The sequence below is a fragment of the Nansenia antarctica genome (genome assembly GCF_963989245.1).
Source record: "Nansenia antarctica genome assembly, chromosome: 4".
NCBI lineage: Eukaryota > Metazoa > Chordata > Actinopteri > Argentiniformes > Microstomatidae > Nansenia > Nansenia antarctica.
In genome coordinates, this window is record NC_137689.1 from 75,628,663 (window position 1) to 75,651,162 (window position 22,500).

The 22,500-nt window shown below is 42.7% G+C and overlaps 2 protein-coding genes across 2 annotated transcripts in view; both read right to left on the bottom strand.

Moving 5' to 3' along the window:
- Window positions 1–16,237, bottom strand: part of depdc5 (DEP domain containing 5, GATOR1 subcomplex subunit) — a gene marked incomplete at both ends in the record, with an annotated part of 55,097 nt that extends 38,860 nt beyond the window's left edge. Inside the window, 11 exon segments of the mRNA XM_080529728.1 lie at window positions 1–22; window positions 342–411; window positions 1,258–1,319; window positions 1,706–1,784; window positions 2,910–2,979; window positions 3,178–3,227; window positions 3,442–3,525; window positions 3,778–3,863; window positions 15,814–15,860; window positions 15,956–16,043; window positions 16,180–16,237. The exon segment at window positions 1–22 is cut by the window's left edge and continues 51 nt beyond it. Coding sequence (XP_080385854.1) covers window positions 1–22; window positions 342–411; window positions 1,258–1,319; window positions 1,706–1,784; window positions 2,910–2,979; window positions 3,178–3,227; window positions 3,442–3,525; window positions 3,778–3,863; window positions 15,814–15,860; window positions 15,956–16,043; window positions 16,180–16,237 — 716 coding nt within the window.
- Window positions 16,238–20,301: 4,064 nt separating this feature from the next.
- rab36 (RAB36, member RAS oncogene family) overlaps window positions 20,302–22,500 on the bottom strand; it is a gene marked incomplete at both ends in the record, with an annotated part of 9,617 nt that continues 7,418 nt past the window's right edge. The window contains 3 exons of the mRNA XM_080529730.1: window positions 20,302–20,363; window positions 22,017–22,133; window positions 22,367–22,457. Coding sequence (XP_080385856.1) covers window positions 20,302–20,363; window positions 22,017–22,133; window positions 22,367–22,457 — 270 coding nt within the window. The remainder of the gene's footprint in view (window positions 20,364–22,016; window positions 22,134–22,366; window positions 22,458–22,500) is intronic.

The window sequence follows — 22,500 nt, forward strand, 5'->3', positions numbered from 1 at the left end:
CGGAGGATCTCAGGGAACTCCTCTGAGGTCAACGGATTTGTGAGTAAAAACATTTAAAAAATTGAATCATCATGATACAACAGAAAGCATATGACATTCATTAAGTCTCACAGAATGGGGAAGTCTTCCTTCTCCTAGTGTTGTGACGGCCTTGCCTCGGGCCCCTGGTCCTGGCATAGCATAGATTTGTTTTCTTATGATGACTGACGGACAGATGATTCACTTACTTTAGACAAATGTACTTGTTGTAAGTCGCTTGGGATAAAGACTTCTGCTGAATGTCTAAAAGGTAAAGGGCGAGGGGGGCTCACCCATGGTCTTAAAGGGAGAGGGGGGCTCACCCATGGTCTTGGCGTTGTAGAAGGTGCGTGAGAAGAGAACCACCGTCACCTCGTGGCTGCAGTTCTTCTCCTGAGGAAAGTCAGTCACATCTCTCAAGGATGAATATCAGAACACCCTTGGGGCCCTATTATGCACTTCATAAGTTTGAAGCAATAAGACGAGGCGGTAGATCTAAATTTAAGACGTGGAGGCGTGGTCAAGGCCACTTTGCTATTATGCGTGCGGTAGTGGGCGCCTAAAACCCGGCGCTAAGCAAAGAAATTAGTCATGGGTGTGTTTTGGGCGTCTTCTCAATCAACCCAATCAGCGTGCCAGGTGCCATTCCCTTTAAGAACCGGCTGCGTTGAGTCATTGGCGCTATGCTATTATGGAAGTCCTAAGAAGGAGGTCAGCGCGCTTCTCTGCCTCTCCCTTCTGAAATAAAGCATTTATACTGTGACCGTAATTGACGTCTTGCCGTGGAGCCACGTGCGTGTTCATGTGTGCCCACATGCATGCGCAAACCGCGGAGGCGCGCTCGTGTTTCAAAACGTGCATGAAGTCTAAACTTAAGATCTTTTCAAACCACTTCTTAGCGCTAGGAGCAAAGTCAGATCGCATAATAGCAGGGGCGCCTAGTGCACTTCATTAACATATGAACACTCCCACAATGAGCAATATATGCACGGGAGTTTTACGTCTTATGTGTGGGCGCCTATCGACACCTGCATAATAGCAGTAGCGCGTATGAAGCGCATAATAAGGGTGGCGGTAGGTCTTAACCTGGCGGTGCGTCTTAATTAAGACTTAAGACGGCAAGTTAAGAAGTGTATAATAGGGCCCTTGGTGTTTTACTGCTTAAAACATGAACGTGTTCCACAGTTCGGCCACTGGGTTTAAGAGCAGCAACCGTGACGCAGAACATCAATCACTCACCTTCCATTTGGCAAACAAGTCTGACAGGAAACCACTGACCGCCTTCTCAAAGTAGAGATCACCTGAGGAAAAAAAAGGAAAAAAGAATTGTATACCTTTGCACTCGATCAAATTTCAGGACCCTCCTTTCATGACTTTTCCTAGATATGTGCGTTCTACCAAATATCTAATATAATAGCTAATATAAAGCTATTTTGCAGTATTTCTGTGTAGGAGGCAGGCTAATTTACAAGACGCTCTAACTAGTGGACGTTGTGTGTAAATAGCAGCTTCCCATTGTAAAGACTATGGTCATTTGTCCCCCGAGGCGGCTCTTATAGTAGGTAACATAGACAGGGCTGTTCTAGTGTTAATGTCACTTTTACACCCAAGACAAAATAAACATTCAGACAAAAAGAAAAGCGTATAACTAATGAATACATTGATGACGTCAGGAAGTCCAACTAACCGTAGATGTCAAAGTCCCACATCTCACAGCTCATCTGGATGAAGATGTACACCATGGCGGAGGTGGACCTGAACACCACCTGGTTACCGTGGTGACGGGGGAGACAGTCACGAAACAAACAAACATGAAACGCAACATCACCAAGAGTTGAGAGGAAATATGTATTAGATTAGATTTGAATCAACCTTTCTGTCATTGCACAGAGGACAACGACATTTATTTTTTGCTCTAGACACAGGGTCAGCCATAGTCAGCGCCCATGGATCAATTAGGGGTTAAGTGCCTTGCTCACGGGCACAACGGCACCTTAGATATGATGCCAGCAACCCTCCAGTCACCAGCTCACATGCAGCTCCCTCCTGAGGCGGGGATCGAACCAACGACCTTCTGATTGCTAGCCGGCCTATCTAACCTCTAGACTACCGCCGCCCCTTACAATCACTCCTCACTTTTAAATCCCACCTCAAAACCTACCTGTTCTCCCACGCCTACAGCCTCCCCTACCCCTAGCCATCTCCCCCATCCCTGCCACCCCCGCCCCCCCCCTGGACATGCATACAACCTCCCCTATCCCTAACCATCTCCCCTAACCCTGCCACCCCCCTCCCCCCATGGACATGCATACAACCTCCCCTTCCCCGTTCGTTAACTCTGTGTTCTATGTTATCTGTTGCTTGTTGTTTCTGTGTTTTCCGTTTTTCCCATATTGTCAGCGTCTTTGAGCCTCGGAAAAGCGCTATATAAATCTAATGAATTATTATTATTATTATTATTATTACAATGTATCACAATGTCTCTGTCACTCAGTTCAGTACCTGAAAACATTCTCAATGACTCTGTTGATCACTGTCTGTACTGTTACTCACCCTGGTGTCTGTTACTGTCTGTTACTGTCTGTACTGTTACTCACCCTGGTGTCTGTTACTGTGTCTGTTACTGTCTGTACTGTTACTCACCCTGGTGTCTGTTACTGTGTCTGTTACTGTCTGTACTGTTACTCACCCTGGTGTCTGTTACTGTCTGTTACTGTCTGTACTGTTACTCACCCTGGTGTCTGTTACTGTCTGTACTGTTACTCACCCTGGTGTCTGTTACTGTCTGTACTGTTACTCACCCTGGTGTCTGTTACTGTCTGTTACTGTCTGTACTGTTACTCACCCTGGTGTCTGTTACTGTGTCTGTTACTGTCTGTACTGTTACTCACCCTGGTGTCTTCACTGATGTAGCCACAGGTGACCTTCTCTCCCTTCACCCACAGCTCACTGGCCTGGGCTCTGAGGAGGAGGGGGGGGGAGGAGGAGGAGGAGGCGGAGGAGGAGGAGGAGGAGGAGAAGGAGGAGGTGGAGGAGGAGGAGGGGGGGGGTGGTGGTAGAGGAGGAGGAGGAGGAGGAGGACATACAGGGTGAGGCACAGAAACCCAGACAGCACAACAACAACATCCAGGTGTTATCAGGTGAAATGTATTCAGGTACCTGATGCCTGCAAACTCCACCTTCTGGGTCACGTAAGCACAGGTGCTCACCTGAAATAAACAGTTAGTGTCAGAAGAAACCTCATGACCCATGTACTCAGTAAATCCACTCATGTATGCACCCACTCCCACTGCTCTCCCTCCCTCCCTCTCTCCCTCCCTCCCTCCCTCTCTCTCCCTCCCTCCCTGTCTCTCCCTCCCTCCCTCCCTCCCTCTCCCTCCCTCTCCCTCCCTCTCCCCCTCCCTCCCTCCCTCCCTCTCTCACCAGACTCTTCTTCAGCCTCCACATGTCTCCCCTCCCTATGTATTGGTCTTTGAAGGTGAGTTCTACCAGGTCCAGGGTCACATCCTACCACACAAATACAGACATAATACACATATAATACACATAATACACACATAATACACACATAATAGACATAATACACACATAATTCAGACATAACTTTCTCTCTCTTGCAGAGGACACTGTCGTACCATCACTTTATGACTTTATTACTGTAGGATTACTTATTTACTTTACTTATTATTAAGTACTATTTTATTAAAAGTACTATTTACTCTTGTGTACTTGTACATTGAGATGTAATAAAAAACACACCTTAGGATCCACGATGTTGACGATGACGTCCTGGTAGGCCCGGAGCTTGAAGGCCTGGGCTACGGTCTGGTCCACACTGATGGTCTCTGGAGGACAGAACACATTGATCTTTCATTGTAACAGGTACAACGACATATAATGCAAAGTCCTAGGTGCTAACAAACAAACACAGTCCTAAGATAATAAAAAAACAAGAATGAGACATAAATAGACATAAATACGGGGGGATATAAATAGGGGGATAAGTGATCGGTAGGCATCTATTATGTGAACTTCTATACTTATATATGGCCTATTCACAGGGGGGTATATAGTAGGGGTGGGCATCAATGATCGATGATCGATTAATTGATCGATAAGGTCTTGGTCGATAACAAAATATTTTGCTCGATAATCATTAATATTTTTTTTAATAATAATAATAATAATGGAAATTAGTTTGTCCACGTTATGTGTGAGAAATGAACTTTGCATTTGCCTTCGCATTGAATTTCGCAACGCAGTACGGCATGACGGAAGTTCCCGTACGTTAGTGTAACCTGACCTCCAGTAATAGGTGCACGATCTCCACTACTTCCTGAAAGGCACCTTGCATGTTTAATTGATTAATCAGCTGTGCGGTAAACTGTTGGAACACACACTGCTTGGAAAATGGCGAAGCGAGCGAAACGAAGCTTGGTGTGTAGTCCAGTCAATCTAACAAACAAAAAAAGGCCCAACCCAGGAGAAATTGCAATAGTAATGTTTCATAGTTTTTATTGTTCCTAATACCCTCCTGCATCATATACTAAAAGTCTTAATTAATTAATTTATTGGATCATACTTTTTTCAAGGTCAAAAGAGGTTAAACAATGTTTTTGAGTGACACCATCTGGGTAAAATGGTGTTAATATTGGAGGGCCTATGTATACCTATCCAACATATTTGGTGTCTTTTCCTATGTTTTGGGGGTCAATCTTTCCAATAAAACACTTTTTCAGAGGATATTCTTAAGTCTTATACCTGTATTAGGGGTACAACTACCCCAACACCCACTTATTTGCCAAATGTGACGCCAGACAATATTTTCATCAATCAGTTGCCAACATACACTTTCAGTTTTTTACATATTCTGAAAATACAGATTGTAAGCTTTCGAATGATGTGTCACACATTGAAATCGGACAGATATTGAAGACGACACGAGTATTTGAATGTTGGTGCACCTCAAACACAGAATGGGAGAAAAGTCACTGATGAAACCACAACAAACGCTGCTAGCTAGGCCTTGTCCACATTACACCGTTTTTTTTGTAACGCGTCCACACAATCACAGTTATAAAAAAACACCATCCACACAAAACCGGGTGTAAGTGTGTAGTGTAACCATGTAACCAATGTTGTATGTAGGCCTACAACTTTAAGTAGTTTTTTTTTACTGAAAAGGCAGCTCAATTAATATTACCTTGTAAATAACAAGAGACTTTATTTTACATTTTTACATTTTTATTGTACAGTTTGTTTATGTTACTTTAAAAGAAGACTGCTGGTTCTAGCAGCATTCTCCGTTGCATATTCCGGTACCTCTGTTGCTCCAGTAACTCGGCGATTAACTGGATTTTATTCTGCATACAAGAAACTACTCCTGTTAGCATGTTTAAAATCAGCAGGATCTTCCTTACGTCCATCTTAGCACATGTAGCCTCTTCTTCTTCTGCTTCTTCTTCTTTGTTTACAAGTAGCCTAATGCCTAATGCCTAATGGCGCATATATTCTGACGTCATAGATGTCGCACAATTGACGTTCAAGCCGAAAACCCCGGTTTTCTCGTATACACCTCTCCGCTGAAACCGGAGTTTCTACAAAAGTTCACCCTGGCCGGAGTTCTCAAGAAAGCACGGTTTCAGTAACCGCGAACGCCGGGTGCGTGTGGATGGAAGGCAAAACCGGGTAGAACGGGCGTTTGCTGCATTGAATTACAGGTTACTCTTCGCTAGCGGTTAGCTGACGTTTGCTAGCTAGCCACAGTGTGTGTACAGCTGTCACTGGTAAGTAGCCTAGTTCAAACAAAGGATTAGACATTCCTTTAATTCTACGACTCAATACAATAAAACACGTTTATAATTGTCAACAGTCTTCATTTTTGCTGCATTGAATTACAGGTTACTCGTCATGTTAGCTAGTGGTTAGCTGACATTTGCTAGCTAGCCACAGCTGGCAGGGTGATAGTGTTCGTTAGCAGAGCAAAATATATCAGAAGTTTAAAAGTGTGCCTTGTTTAATAACTTTGTTCCAGATGGAGACGGATGAGTGTGTATTCTGTGGGAACCAAACATCTGATGACGTGCCGACTGTCAAGTTAACCCAGAAGGGATGTGATGGTATTGTCAGAGCCAATGAACAATGCAATGTAGGCATAACCGTAGTCCCTGGCCAAGTGGTTCATGTAGAATGCCGGAGGAAATTTACCAACCCACAGGACATAGAAAAACAGAAGAAACAGCAGCAAGATATTGAAGCAGGGGTAGTTGGTTGTAAGCGCAGATCATCTGGCCCCTCATTTTCATACAAAGATCACTGTTTGTTTTGTGGGGTGCATGACAGATATTCAGGCAAGTTAAAAGAGTTCAAACTGATTCCTGTCAGGACCAAAGACTTCCAGACCAAATTACTTGAATGTTGCACTAAGCGTTCGGACCATTGGTCTGATATAGTGAGAGGAAGATTGCTATATGTGAAGCAGTGGCGTGCAGTCAGGTGAGGCAGGGTAGGCAGTGCCTCACCCAGGCATTTAAGAAAGAAAAAGAATATCAGTCTTTAAAAATTATTTTTAAATAATTTTTTTATCTAAAAAAAAATATATATATATTTTATTTATTTTACTCATTATTCTTAACTTTAATGTGTTAAAATGTTGTTAAAATAAAAATAAATGAGTTGTTATAAAAATATAATGCATGCCCTGGCACCAGGAGAGTTTGCTCCCAAAGCTAGCTGATTGCTGGCGAGAGGCTGAGGCAGACTGTGCTTGTGCCTCTGTGCTATGCGAAGTGATAGACCAACGGTTTCGTAGGTTTGCGCATGCGTAGTCTGTTCTCACATTGTCTTCATTGATGGACGTTGAGGCACCGTGCAGGCTGCCTCTGACAGCATGATTGACAGTTTGCGTTTGGCTTGCCGTAGCGGCATTCCTCTGCTGTTCGCGCCGCGGTTCTACATTTCCCCAGCTAACTTGAGATCAGCATCATGGATATCCAACAGTTAAGATAATGTATGCTATTGCGTGCCGGTTCAAATGCTGTAAATCCTGTGTTGTTGATGCAGGTGAGTTTATATTGTCATTGAGCTGTTTTGCGTGCTGCTGTAAATCCTGTTGAGATGCAGGTGAATGTAGGCAATGCCATACAGGCTGTTGCGCTACGCTGTGTGTAGTTATTATGAGATAATAACAATACATGACATTTTTGACCAGCTATTTGATAGTATAGTGTATATGGGCTATGTGATTGACTTTATAGTATAGTATATTAGCCTACATTACATTACAGTCATTTAGCCGACGCTTTTATTCAAAGCGACTTACAATAATTGCATTTAACGTAGGAGTGTACTGCTTTTTTAAGGCAAAATGAAGAATAGCAAACTAAAAATACAGTATAGCAATAGCAATAGCATAGAGAAGAATAGCAAACTAACAATACAATAGGTGCTTGAAGGATTCTGGTAGTAGGCCTACTTCTTGAAGAAGTGAGTTTTGAGCCTGCGTTAAAAGATATAAGGGCTATTGATTGCCTTTATATTATGCGCTATGCCATTTGAAGTCTGGCTGCTGCGTTAATCGCATGATTTTTTTTAAATAGCTCACTGCCTACCCAGCCAATGACCTCACTGCACGTTACTGATGTGAATGACCTTCATGCTGCTGACACAGTATACCACAAGTCTTGCAACGGCAGCTTCAGAACTGGAAGACAAGTTCCCAAGTGTTTTCAAGATGGCTCAAAAAGGCGTAAATCTGGGAGGCCCCGGTCCCTTTCTCGTGGTGATGCTTTTTTGAAAGTGGCAGACTATCTGCGCCATAGTGATGAGGAGCAGACGACAATAAATGACCTCATCATCAGGATGAAGGACTACTTAGGAGATGATGAGGAGCCATACAGCTTTCGCCACATGAAAGAACAACTTCAGAGTCACTTTGGTTGTGACATTTTGCTCAGTGAGGTAAAAGGAAAACAGAATGTGGTGACATTCCGAAGGACGGCTTCAGCAATTCTCCATGACTTTTTTGAAGGATCCAAGAGCAATGATAATGACAAGGAGAGGCTTATTATGGCTGCAGCAGAAGTCTTGAAATCTGACATTAGGTCTGTTGTGCAGGGAAATAGTTCCTATCCAACAAGTCTAGAAATGTCATCAGTGATGAAGACACTGCTATATGTTCCACAGTCTCTGCAACTCTTCCTGCGCACACTATTTGTTGGGAAAGAAAAGGAATTAAAAGTTTGTTCCATCGGCCAAGCCATGATGCAAGCTACCAGACCAAGAGCTCTACTTCCACCACTTCAGCTTGGGGTTGGTGTACAAATGCATCACCACTTTGCATCAACATTTCTAGTTGACAGTCTGTCACCTTGGGTTTGGCTGTTCATATCCAGAGGTACAGATGTATGAAAGAAGTGCTGCAGTAGCTGAGAAACTTGAGGTACGTGGACTCACACCTGGGCACTTCATACAATATGTTGCTGATAATGCTGACCATAATATCCGAACAATTGATGGCCATGGAACGTTCCAAATTCCAAATTCCCTGTTATAGAGGACCGTGACTCTAATATGACAACAAGATGAAACAAGAATTTTTAACCTGGCTTTATCCAATGTTCAGATTTCTGATCTTGAATGTTATGCAAATTAGCACATATTTCATTAGATAATGCCTAATTTGCATATTTAAACATAATATTTCAGAAAACTTGTAATACAAAAAATAGTAGTCTTAATGTAAGTGATTAACTGGGGAAGTTTCATGGTGATATCTATTAGTTAAATTTTTTATCCTATTAACTGGATGTGTTACGCCTGGCACAAAAAACCACATTTTCGACCCCTGAATTTACCTTGATCCAATAAATATTAAGACTAAGACTTTTAATATGTTATTTGGTTGTCCCTAGGGATCACAAAAAAACTTGAATGATTACTATTGCAATTTCCCCTGGGTTAAACCACAGATTGACTGGACTAGTGGGAGCATTTTGATCTGAAAGGCGACCTCGTTCATTGCAAACACTGCGCAGTGACCTATAAATATAATACGACGACGACCCCGATGAAATACCACCTGCAAACCGTACACCCGACCCTGACTGCTCCTTCGCTACCTTGTACTTCTCAGCCCTCCATCATGCCTCATCTTATACGCGGGAGGTGTGATGCACAACGAGAAGAGAAAATAACGATGGCCATCTGCAAATTAATTGAAACAGATATTCTGCCGCTCAGTTTTGTCGAGGGTAGAGGATTTCGTGCACTGATGCAAATAGTCGAGCCAGCATATCCTGTTCCATCGCGACGTTCCATAACCAGCGCGCTGGAGTTTAAATTTAAGTTAAGCTGGACGCTCTTAAGGACACTAACGTTTTCAGTCATCCTCCTATTTGTGAGTAACTGTTTTTTTACTGCTCCTATGGTGAGTTACTTATTTTCTATATTTTTATTTATAATGTAAAATGTGTTTTTAAGTTAAACAATTTAGGCTACTCACTGCCTTGTTTAAGAGGATTGTTATCTGACTGTAGTGTCTAGTTAATGTGAATGAATGAATGTGTGCATTGTGCAATTCTGCAATAGCAACACAAATAACGTTTTTTCCCCAAGGAAAACATGCTTGTTATTTCTGCCCTAGTTTTTTTTTTTTTTATGAAAAAAAAGCTTATTGATTAATCGATAATTGATCGTTAATTCTTACGATTATCTAAAAAAAAATGTTGATCGTTTGCCCAGCCCTAGTATATAGACAGGGGGGAGTTAGCATGTGATATGATGCGTTTTGTGTAGCTATGTGCAAGATGCTGTGTGCCTATCAAATATTGCAATACTCATTGTGTAACCTTAAACATACTTTAAGTGTGTCCACTCTCAGGACATAAACTGACCACTCTGAGTCAGCATGCGTTTCTGTAACTGGACCTGAGCCAAATATAGAGACCACAGCTAGTGGGGACCAGCATAGAACCTGGGTCAATAGGTCAGTATATTTAGGACCAGCCAGTCAGCTGACCAGGGTCAGGTAGCTGGGTTGTCAGGACAATCAGCCACTTTTGGGAGATGGGGACTTCTCGTCAACAACCCTACCTAGACTCAACGGAGCCCTGTCTTTGGGGATGATTTGCATGACAAACAGCTGGCTGCTTGATCAGCAACTTTTGCCTATATCAAGCCGCTGCAAAGTGTCATTAGGTGCGAGTCTCTCACCGTTGCTTGCCGTGTATTGAGAGGCTGGCCCAGCGCTGTGTGTGGAATAAACTTTATCTTAATTGTCAACCTCGAGCATTAATTAATTATCATAAGGAAGCAACACATCTCGGCCTGCCGCCCTTCATCTGACATTCATCTTATCAATTGGCGTTTAACGAACAGGATCCTAGATTCAGCGAGACAGGTAAGGCAGATAAACCAGTGTGGTTGTGTGCTTAACCTGAATTGTTGTTCTAGAGGGAAAAACCTGTAATTTTTTTTCCTTGAATGAAGGAAAGGGGATGAATTTGATGATGGGGGGGCCAATGACTAGATTTGACTAAATATTAAAGGTTGAGTATTGGTGTGAACATGAAGGTCATTAATCCACATATAGGATAATATGGTATAAAAAGGACAGAGCTGCTAGGTGTCACTCTGGAGGAGATTAATACTGACACTGGATATTGATTAATTCATAGAAGAATTGATTAAACGGAATTGGGCATTCCGGGGGTTTTTATTTGTTTATCTGTAAGGTACAGACATATTGAGGTATTTGACAGGAAATAAGGTGAACTGCAGAAGCACGCTTGAGTCAATTGAAACTATGAAGTAGAATGTTGATTAAGATGGTTAAATGAATAAGGTATTGACACGCAAGTGGTTATGGTATGTAATTTGAAGTGTGATTTAAAGAAAGTGTTTATAAGTGGCCTAGTATAATGAAAGATATAGGTCAGCGGTAATAAGACAGTTGTAGGACGATAAGAATTTGAAAAGATATGGTATTTGTGTTAATGGTACAGCGCAACAGATTTGAGTGACAAGATTGATTTATTAAGACAGGAGAGAACAGATGAGACGTGGATTTAATTGACCTTGATGAGACGCAATGCAACAGACTGAATTAAAGTATATGACACGAATGGTGTAACTATAAAGCTCTAACGAGACAATTTAGATAAAAGAATTCCTTTTTACTAACATTGTGTGCAGTGTAATTAATCAAACATGGGGAATCGAATGTCTAGGACGGCAAATTGTGAGAAACGGATTATTAAGTACAAGTCGGTTAGGGACTTGCCACGAGGGGAAAAGAAAGCTATTAATAAACTATTGGAAATTGATCCACACATAATTGATATTCCGATAAAATACACTGATACAGTGACACCAAAAGGATGGATTTTACTTAAATTAGGACCATTCTATGCAGAACCGTTTCTAACAAAGATTGCGGAATGGAGTGACGATAATTTCCCAAGTATCGGGAGTTTTGAAAAGAATAAACTAAAGATTATTGATGAATATTTGATATCAAACAAAAGCATTTGCGACCCATTATGGGATATTGATTACATGAAAGAAGTCTATCAAGCATGGGTAATAATGTCTAATCAATGGCCTGGTAATATTGTCAGAAAGAAGGAACACAATAGGTTTAACCCTATACCCAAGGTAAAGGAGATACAGAGCGTGTCTCCTCCTGTACAGCCGGAACAGGCGGAGCAGGCTGTGATACGCAGCGTGGTCCGGGTGCAGGCACCATTGTTAAATATAGAGGAGAAAGTACTGTATAAACCATTAACCCTGACTGACGTATCTGCAATCATAGTCGACGCACCCAGACCCTTGATTAACCCAAAAGGATTCATAAATTGGTATGAAACAATGTTGCTACATGGTAATTTGAATGGCACGGATTTAAGATACATTCTGATCACGTTAATGCCAGATGTTGAAATTGATACTTTGATAAATGCTTGTGAAACTTTGAATGAAAATAATGATGGGCCATGTAGAGGTAATACAATTAATGAACGATTCCCATGGTTTAATAAACAACACAAAGTGACTCACATTGAACAATTAACCAAATTTCTAAACGAACATGCCAGCCAAAACCGTGATATCTCACAGATTCTGAACTGTAAACGTAAGCCTAATGAAACAATGTCTGACTTTGTAATCAGATTCCAAAATACCTGGAGAGAAAAGGCGAATTTGGAATTAGATGACAAACCTAACGCATTCTTTACAAATATGATTCTAGATGGTATTGGAGAAGATGCAAAGAACTTCAAATTATCAACACCAGACATTTTCTCAATGACACCAGCATTGATTGAAAAACGAATAAGGGAATTAGAAGCTTTGGGATTGTTTAATAAGCGACACCAACCACAAGTCTTGGAGCTTGCGCAATACGCAGACCTAGAGGGATGGAATGAATACTAAGCATTATGGGTAATGAAGTCTTACGTGAAGCATGTCGAGTGATAGAGTTATAGGGAAATCAGTGAGTTAAGTAATAATAATCCTTGTATTGATTAACATATTGTAAACAAATGATAAAGAGTGAAATGAATAACTATTGTATTTTCAGGACAAGCTAAATAGCTTAGCACCAACAGCAGAAAAGTGGTAAAGAGACGAGGGGAAAACACTGCTCCACAACGCTGCACCAGGGACGACGCTCTGAACCAACACTATTAATAGAACTGCCCTTGCAAACAAGACGCAGCTCGGTGACACAGACACGCAGAGAACACATAGAAGTGTTAGACATGAAAATGTAGTTGTCTCTTATTGTAATTATCATACAATTCTGCATTGACTCAGTAAACGTAACATTTGAATTTACTTAGTGAACAGAGATAAGACCATGCATTGATGACTGTTGATGTTCACACAAGCAAAGAGCAATATGTGACATTTTGATTGATGAATAATCCCGAACGGACAACACAACTCTTGCCAATTCTGTCTCCTGGCAGAACCAAGAAAATGCAGAGGGACTGAGCAACGGACTAAAAACGGGGGCGTTGCTGAGGGCCAATCTAACAGAAGTGGGGGCTGAAATGACAGTGAACGATTGACGGATGAGAGAAAGGGGAAACCACAAATAATAATTCTCTGTGTAACTGTAAATGAAAATGTTGTTTTTCTGTTTGGAAGCGGAAACATGATAATGACATGACAGACTACAGACTTTGATAAAGCAATTACATACGAATATGACAGTACTTCACACGATCAACAGTGTTAATCGGCCAACAGCTGAATGCACGAGCATTACACATTGATGCAACATTTATGATAAAGAACCATTCACACTGACTCAAGAGTGTCTCTGATAAATCTACTAAAACCAACGGGTGATTGACTGAGAAATATTTGATTATAAGAGAGGGATAGAACATTTAAATGTTCACAGCAAATTTACACCTTAATGCAAAATAAGCTCATAGTGTACATAGACCAACGGGGAAGTATTCAAGCCATCAGTAACGATGGTGATCAGAATTTTTAACATACGGGTAGAATAGAACCTATCTACCTCATTAAAAGTATGCTTATGGGAATTGACTCAGATTGCACATTGACAGTAAATAAACTAAGTATTGAAGAACTGATTTGGATATTAAAGGGACGGTTCACGGTTTTTCACAACACGTCCTAGTTTGAATACCCATGGCATGAACGTCAAATGACAAATCCTTTTGTTTCCTCTAGGAGCATTGATGAAGGACGAGTTAACCATTTTGAGAGACACTAAATGTCTGTCTACCTGTACTTAACGATTGTGCAATCCCTGTATCTAAAAATGTCTCAGCAGGCAAGTGCATAACTCACTAGATGGGGGGGACCACAGGGGGCCCAACCCACTCTCAACTCTGACGATGAGACCCAAGAAAAGGGGAAAACACGTAGTATAACAAACGATTACTGATTTCAGTACCATAATGATGACTATCTCTGCTATTAACAATTATTCTTGATGTTGTTGTGAATTAAGATTGAAACTAGGACAAGAGATACCGGACAGACGATGCGTGCCGAGAGAAACCGTGTGATCCTGGCCTCGCTGTGCATAAGATGGATGGCCACAATTTTATCGGTTCTGTATACGATCTGGGTGTTAACTAACGAAACAGACTTTACTTTAACTGAAGACTCTGACACTAATCTTGTTCGCATGCGTCGTGACATCCAGGGAGTTAAACCAAATAGCGCACTAGACTCAGTTGCAGGAGTTTGCCAGTTTGTTGACAATTGTTGTACGTATTCACCACAACAGGATTAAACCTTTAAGATCAGACAATGGGGACATAGAACAATAGGGGAGAGAAAAGTAGGGGGTAAGGATTTAGAGTTTCAATAACACTGTTAAAACATTTGAGCAAGCATCATGATGGTGAATGAAATAATTTCTACTGTGAGTCTCTCCATAATACAGCAACAATACAAGAGGACGATAAGGCGGAAAGACAACAATGGGCCATCCGCATCTCAGATAGTGCCTCATTGCGACCGGAAAAGCATGATGGTCCCTCTGTTGAAGATCGACCTAGGATATCGAAGAACCAAGAAACTGATTGACGATATCCCTATTTGTTAAAAATGTATAATTATGTAACAAACTATGGAAAAGCATGTGATTTGACTTAATGATGGAAATGATACCTACTTCATGTGTAATGAGTAGTTAGACATAGCAATAAGAAACCTATTTGGATATTTTCTCCTTTAAACAACAAAGGTTTTTATCCAAAGGAGGTGATTATTAATCAGAGTAGTTAACCACAAAGTGACCTTTTACTCATGCCAAGTCAATTGTGGAGTGAGATGTTTGTTCACTTTGTCAGGCCACATGACTGAGGAATTGTATTTGTCTATGGGGAAAGTCCTTTGATGACAATTCCGGGGGAGGAATGCAATATCTCAGCCATGTGGAAAGAAAGAGAAATAATTAAAGTTACTGTCCATTAGAGGAGAAAAAAAAAGAGTGAGCTGATATGATGCGTTTTGTGTAGCTATGTGCAAGATGCTGTGTGCCTATCAAATATTGCAATACTCATTGTGTAACCTTAAACATACTTTAAGTGTGTCCACTCTCAGGACATAAACTGACCACTCTGAGTCAGCATGCGTTTCTGTAACTGGACCTGAGCCAAATATAGAGACCACAGCTAGTGGGGACCAGCATAGAACCTGGGTCAATAGGTCAGTATATTTAGGACCAGCCAGTCAGCTGACCAGGGTCAGGTAGCTGGGTTGTCAGGACAATCAGCCACTTTTGGGAGATGGGGACTTCTCGTCAACAACCCTACCTAGACTCAACGGAGCCCTGTCTTTGGGGATGATTTGCATGACAAACAGCTGGCTGCTTGATCAGCAACTTTTGCCTATATCAAGCCGCTGCAAAGTGTCATTAGGTGCGAGTCTCTCACCGTTGCTTGCCGTGTATTGAGAGGCTGGCCCAGCGCTGTGTGTGGAATAAACTTTATCTTAATTGTCAACCTCGAGCATTAATTAATTATCATAAGGAAGCAACACATCTCGGCCTGCCGCCCTTCATCTGACATTCATCTTATCAGCATGTAACTGTGTACTTGTTATAAACATATAAACATATGGACTAGTATACTTATATACAGTATATGAACCCTAACACAATGTAAACACATTGCTAGTTACTATGTTATAGTGATGAGTTACATCACCGGACAGATACACTGTGCAGACACCTCACAGTGTTCAAGCGTGATGAGAAATTATTTTTCAAAAATAAATGAAAGTAAAAACACGGCATACCTTTCTGGAGGTCTTCTTTGAGACTCTTCACCTGCAGCAACAGAGGGCTGTGGAGGTGTGAGAGACAGGAGAGACAGGTGAGACAGAGAGAGACACACAGACATGTTTAGGTGCGTGTTGGCATGCATGCATACACGCTCACCTGTATTCATCTGTGGGGTGTGCGATCTCAATGATGTCCCCCAGAGTGACTTGATTGAAAACTTTCGGGTTCACCAACAACTCGTCATCTGTGACACAAGAGAGGGGAGCCTATACATGTCAGCATGTCACCACAACTGTGACAGCTGAAACACTGAAACACGCTCCTTCAACAGCAGAATGATGAATATTATTACTACAGCGAAGTGATGAACTGTCACTCACCGCTCCCTCCAAAGCCTTTCTTGTGCAGCACCAGCTTATAGGACTTGTTAGTCTTCATGGTGAGTCTGCAGACACACAGACACCACCAGGGTCAGACACACAGACACACAGACACCACCAGGGTCTGCAGACACACAGACACACAGACACACAGACACCAGCAGGGTCAGACACACAGACACCACCAGGGTCTGGGGACACACAGACACACAGACACCACCAGGGTCTGCAGACACACAGACACACAGATACACAGACACACAGACACAGACACACACACACACACACACACACACACACACACACACACACAGACACACAGACACCACCAGGGTCAGACACACAGACACACAGACACCACCAGGGTCAGACACACAGACACACACACACACACACAGACACAGACACACACACACACACACACACACACACACACACAGACACCACCAGGGTCAGACACACAGACACACAGACACACAGACACCACAAGGGTCAGACACACAGACACACACACAGACAGACACACAGACACACACACAGACACTCAGACACACAGACACACAGACACACACACACACACACACACAGACAGACACACAGAGACACACAGACACACACACACACAGACAGACACACACACACACACACAGACACACAGAGACACACACACACAGACACACACACACAGACACACACACACACACACACAGACACACAGACACACACACACACACACAGACACAGACACACACACACACACACACACACACACAGACACACACACACACAGACACAGACACACACACACACACACACACACAGACACACACAGACACTCGTGACAATCTCTGTCAGGCTAGCTTAGCAAGCTAACCCTAACCCTAGCAAACTAGCTGCTCACTTCTGTGAGCTTTTAGAAAGTTACCGGACCACACGCCGAGGCAGCAGAGACATGAGTCACACAGAAGTGAAGACAGACTTGCCTTGTTGAGAAAGCAGCGTTTAGATTAAACACGAGAGAAACACTGAGATTACAGCTCGTCTCATTGGTGTTGTTGTTTGTGACAGAGCGAACTGTACACGAGTAGCAGCAGCTCCACTTCCTCCTGACGAGAAGTGTTCCCGCCCACATCGTTTCGTGATTGGTCAGCTCATTTGATGAAAGGAGATGATTGGGTTTTCAGCGGAGACGTCACGTTCTGTGTAGATTTCCTCCTCTCCGCATCCCGACGGTGCATGTTGAAGCAGGCTGATGAAGTTTATTATGATAATGCAGATATTATCAGGGGAGGCTGGTTCATTAGGGACAATTGGACAATGCCCCACCAAAGGGAGAAGAGAGAGATTTTTTTTCTATGACTTCTAGACAGTGTTGCTTCTGAATATCATAGTCCAATCAGCTAGTGTTCTGTGGAGTATATCATAGTCCAATCAGCTAGTGTTCTGTGGAGTATGTTCCAATCAGCTTCAAGTCCCGCCCCTTTCAGGGCAACTTTCAGTCTACTCGAAATTGCACTAGGCTGTTCTCGTAGACTTGCATGTAAAATCTATTTTGGTAACTTCAGGCCATTCGGTCATTTGTCTATGGGGTTTTGGGACATGCACAAAGCATCGTACGTGCTTACGTCATGTCATACGGCCGGCGTCACGTTCGTTCACCTGCTTCACCATGGCTAGTAATGTTCTGAACAACTCGGTTGAATCTTTAAAAGAAACACCGTTCAGCCGTCGTAGCAACCAGGAGAAATTAACAGTAAAGGAATTAGGACCACCCAGACCAAATTTAATTATAAAGCAAGTTTATAAGGCAGGGAAAATTGGAAAATCGTATAACCGAGGATTTACGAGGGGTTGGTATGAGAAGAAAACATGGCTAGCGGGATGTGAAGTAACAAATGCGTTGTTCTGCTTTCCACTACCGGACTTTGTAAACAAATTGAACAAATGGATTAGAAGGAGGCATCTTTTGTTCCCAACTTGATATTGCAACTGGACCTATTACCGAAGTCAAACTTGTGTAAGTAAGTGAATCATCTGTCCTTCAGTCATGATAGGAAAACCAAATCGATGCTGGGAGAAGGAATGGCAGACTGTATTCTGATTGTATCTTCTATGCTCTTTGTATGTTTCTATGCTCTTTGTATGTTTCTATGCTCTTTGTATGTGTCTTGGTGTAGGAGAAACGTAGGACCACGTTGGAAACAAGTGTTTCGGTACACGTTGACGTGTAGAAACTGTAGAGAGAAAATTGTAGAAATTGTAGAGAAAACTGGGGGGGTAGAGGTGATGAAGAGGTCTGTACAGGGGGGGGTAGAGGTGATGAAGAGGTCTGTACAGGGGGGTAGAGGTGATGAAGAGGTCTGTACAGGGGGGGTAGAGGTGATGAAGAGGTCTGTACAGGGGGGTAGAGGTGATGAAGAGGTCTGTACAGGGGGGGTAGAGGGGATGAAGAGGTCTGTACAGAGGGGTAGAGGGGATGAAGAGGTCTGTACAGGGGGGTAGAGGGGATGAAGAGGTCTGTACAGGGGGGTAGAGGGTATGAAGAGGTCTGTACAGGGGGGTAGAGGGGATGAAGAGGTCTGTACAGGGGGGTAGAGGGGATGGAGAGGTCTGTAGAGGAGGGTAGAGGGGATGGAGAGGTCTGTAGAGGAGGGTAGAGGGGATGGAGAGGTCTGTACAGGGGGGGTAGAGGGGATGAAGAGGTCTGTACAGGGGGGTAGAGGGGATGAAGAGGTCTGTAGAGGAGGGTAGAGGGGATGAAGAGGTCTGTAGAGGAGGGTAGAGGGGATGAAGAGGTCTGTACAGGGGGTAGAGGGGATGGAGTGGTCTGTACAGGGGGTAGAGGGGATGGAGAGGTCTGTACAGGGGGGTAGAGGGGATGGAGAGGTCTGTACAGGGGGTAGAGGGGATGGAGAGGTCTGTACAGGGGGTAGAGGGGATGAAGAGGTCTGTACAGGGGGGTAGAGGGGATGGAGAGGTCTGTAGAGGTGGGTAGAGGGGATGGAGAGGTCTGTAGAGGTGGGTAGAGGGGATGAAGAGGTCTGTAGAGGTGGGTAGAGGGGATGAAGAGGTCTGTACAGGGGGGTAGAGGGGATGAAGAGGTCTGTACAGGGGGGTAGAGGGGATGGCGAGGTCTGTACAGGGGGGTAGAGCTATTCTCATGCTAAAATTGACTGTAAATCCAGATTTTAAAGTTGATATTCTTCCCCCATAACCTGTGCCCCACCCAAACATTTTAGCACCAGCCGCCACTGGATATTATATATATATATATATATATGTTTGATATTACATTCACATTTAGGGCATTTAGCAGACGCCTTATTCCAAAGCGACTTACAACAGAATGATAAAGCACATGATTCAAACAAGCAACATTGTATTTTTCTGACCGATATAAAAATATGAGATTTTATTGTTGATAAGAAGAGTTGATCCAACATAGTTACATCTGAGAAATGCTTCATGTTGAACAAGCCGTGTTTCTCTAGTCACAAAAATAATTACATGACCACAGCCAGAACACCCAGACTTATCAAAATAAGCCTGGATTTTCCTTTAGGGACGCTGATGGAATACCCCCCAGCACACACGGGATTGTATTGATGAGTAAAATTGCATCCAAATGCGTTAATACAAAACCAACATTTCCGTTTTCTTATCAAGTTTGTTTGGATGGAATGGAGGTAATTCCAGTGATACTGTATAAACTAGGATAGACACCATCTCTCCTTCACCCTAACGATAGTGGCTATAACACATCTCCTTAAAACTATACACACAATACTGAATATTCATTAAAAAATACTTCATAATAATAATAATAATAATAATAATAATAATGCATAATAAAGGTCATTAATGACCAGATACAAATTCGGGACGTAATAAATCCCAAAATTCATGGCAGTTTTTCGTGATAAAAGTTAAGAGGGACGTGTGTCTGTACTAAGGCATCGTTAGAGAACCAGCTGAGACTGAGAGGGAGGCTGCAGGAGAAGGCAGGCCACTCTGACGTCCATCTCTCCACGTTTCTCTACATCTCTCCATCTCTCCGTCTCTCCATCTCTCCATCTCTCCATCTCTTCCTGCGTTCTCCTCTCCTCTGGGCATCAGAAGGTTCTAGCAGCAGTCTCTCTTCCCCCCCCGGGCCGCGGGCTCCTCCAGGGCCACTCTGCCTGCCTCTGACAGGAGACACACAACGTTTCATATTCAGACATTCAGATTCATTATTTTGGATCTATTCATTATTATAATTTATTATTATATTATTATTAATTATAAGTTTAGAATCAGACATAGGTATTTGAGCATCTGACCACATCAATTAAAACTAAAAAAGAATCCAACTCCAGACAATTATATATATTACGGTACATGTGGGAAGACGGTTCATGTGGGAAAACTAGGGTTAGGGTTAGGTGCTAGGGTGCTAGGGTTAAGGTTAGGGTTAGGGGTAGGGTTAGGGGTAGGGTTGGGGTTAGGGATAGGATTAGGGTTAGGGTTGGACATGCCAGCATGTACCAAGTCGACGTAGCACCTAACCCTAACCCTAGTTTTCCCACATGTACCGTATTCCCACATGTACCGTAACATATACGTGATATAAGAGTGATTTACAGAAAGTGACACAAAACCAGACTGTTGTAGGCCGACATTGGTTCAGTGTATATCATCCTAGCTCACCTAGCACACACACAACGGTTGAACATTCAAAAATGTCAACTGTTGATTCTTATTTATTTTTTAATCCAACTGTCAGCAGATCAGGGGTCAGTTGCATAAACATAGATTAAGACTGGTCCAAGCCTTAGACTAGTTTTATATTCTCATAAACATAGATTAGGACGGGTCTAAGCCTTAGACTAGTGTTATATTGAATGATGAATGGTCTTTATTGTCATTGATATAGTACAGGTACCAAACAACGACATTTAGGAGGGGTGGCTCCCCTGGTGTTAGGAAAAAAAAACTAAAAACAAGAAGGGAAAAGAGCTGGTTTACATAAATAAAGGCTATGTACACTATCCACTATACTATACTATACAAATAAAACACTGTGCTGTACTCTATGCTATGCTATACCTATTCTAACATTTCCTATCTCTGAACCTTATGTACCCGAGGGTTGTCATATTGCACATATTCTCATAAACATAGATTAGGACGGGTCTAAGCCTTAGACTAGTCTTATATTCTCAGGTTAGACCAGTCTAATTAAGACTGCCTGTTGCATAAAAAATACGACTGACTTATTTTGAGGTTAGAAACTTCCCCCTAGGCTAAGCTTGATTTAAGAGCTGCGTTGTTATGGGAACGAGTCAGCCTTAAGAGCTGTGTTGCTATGGGAACGAGTCAGCCGTAAGTGTCAGTTGCTATGGGAACGAGTCAGCTATGTGTCAGTTGGAAAAGTGCTAACCTTTAAGGTAAGCAGTATACTTTTCTCCACATTATATTCCTCCAATATACATACATTTTTCTTCTGTCAAGTGTCTTATGTTACCTAGAATGCATTGCGTGACAAGGTTGTCTAAGTCAGTCTTACTTTAGTCACTCATAGGTGAGCTTTATGCAACAGGAACATTTGACTCTGAGGACATCAGTATCATCTGTCAGTCTGCTGCCTCTCCTTGTCTAGTACTTGTACTCTGCAATGACAATAACATTCTAATCTAATCTAATCTGATACTCTCAACCCCACCCTCCTCTCCTCCCACCCTCCTCTCCCCCCACCCTCCTCTCCTCCCACCCTTCCATCGCCCCCCTCCCCCCCCTCCCCTCCCTGCTGTGACGTGGGTGTCTTACTGATGCTGTCTCCCCCCCCCTCCCCGTCTTACTGATGTCTCCTCCTTCTCCGATGCGGGAGGTGGTCTTCCCTCTCTCCAGGTCCTGCAGGATGGACTCCTCAAACGCCAGAGCTGCCACCCTGAAGAAGAACTCTGCCACGTTCTCCCCTGGAATAACACACATATAACACCCCTATAACACCCTTATAACACAGCATATAACACCCTTATAACACCCTTATAACACCCTTATAACACCCTTATAACACACATATAACACCCCTATAACACCCTTATAACACAGCATATAACACCCCTATAACACAGCATATAACACCCTTATAACACCCTTATAACACCTTATATAACAAGCATTATAACACAGGGGCGTCTGGTCATACCTGTCTTGGCGGACACAGACCAGAACTCGGCCTTCATCTCAGCAGCTATCTTGACAGCGTCCCTCTCTGTCTTGCGTTGCTCCTCTGGGGTCTGGGGGACAGAGAGACAGAACATCATAGGTTGTGGACATAGA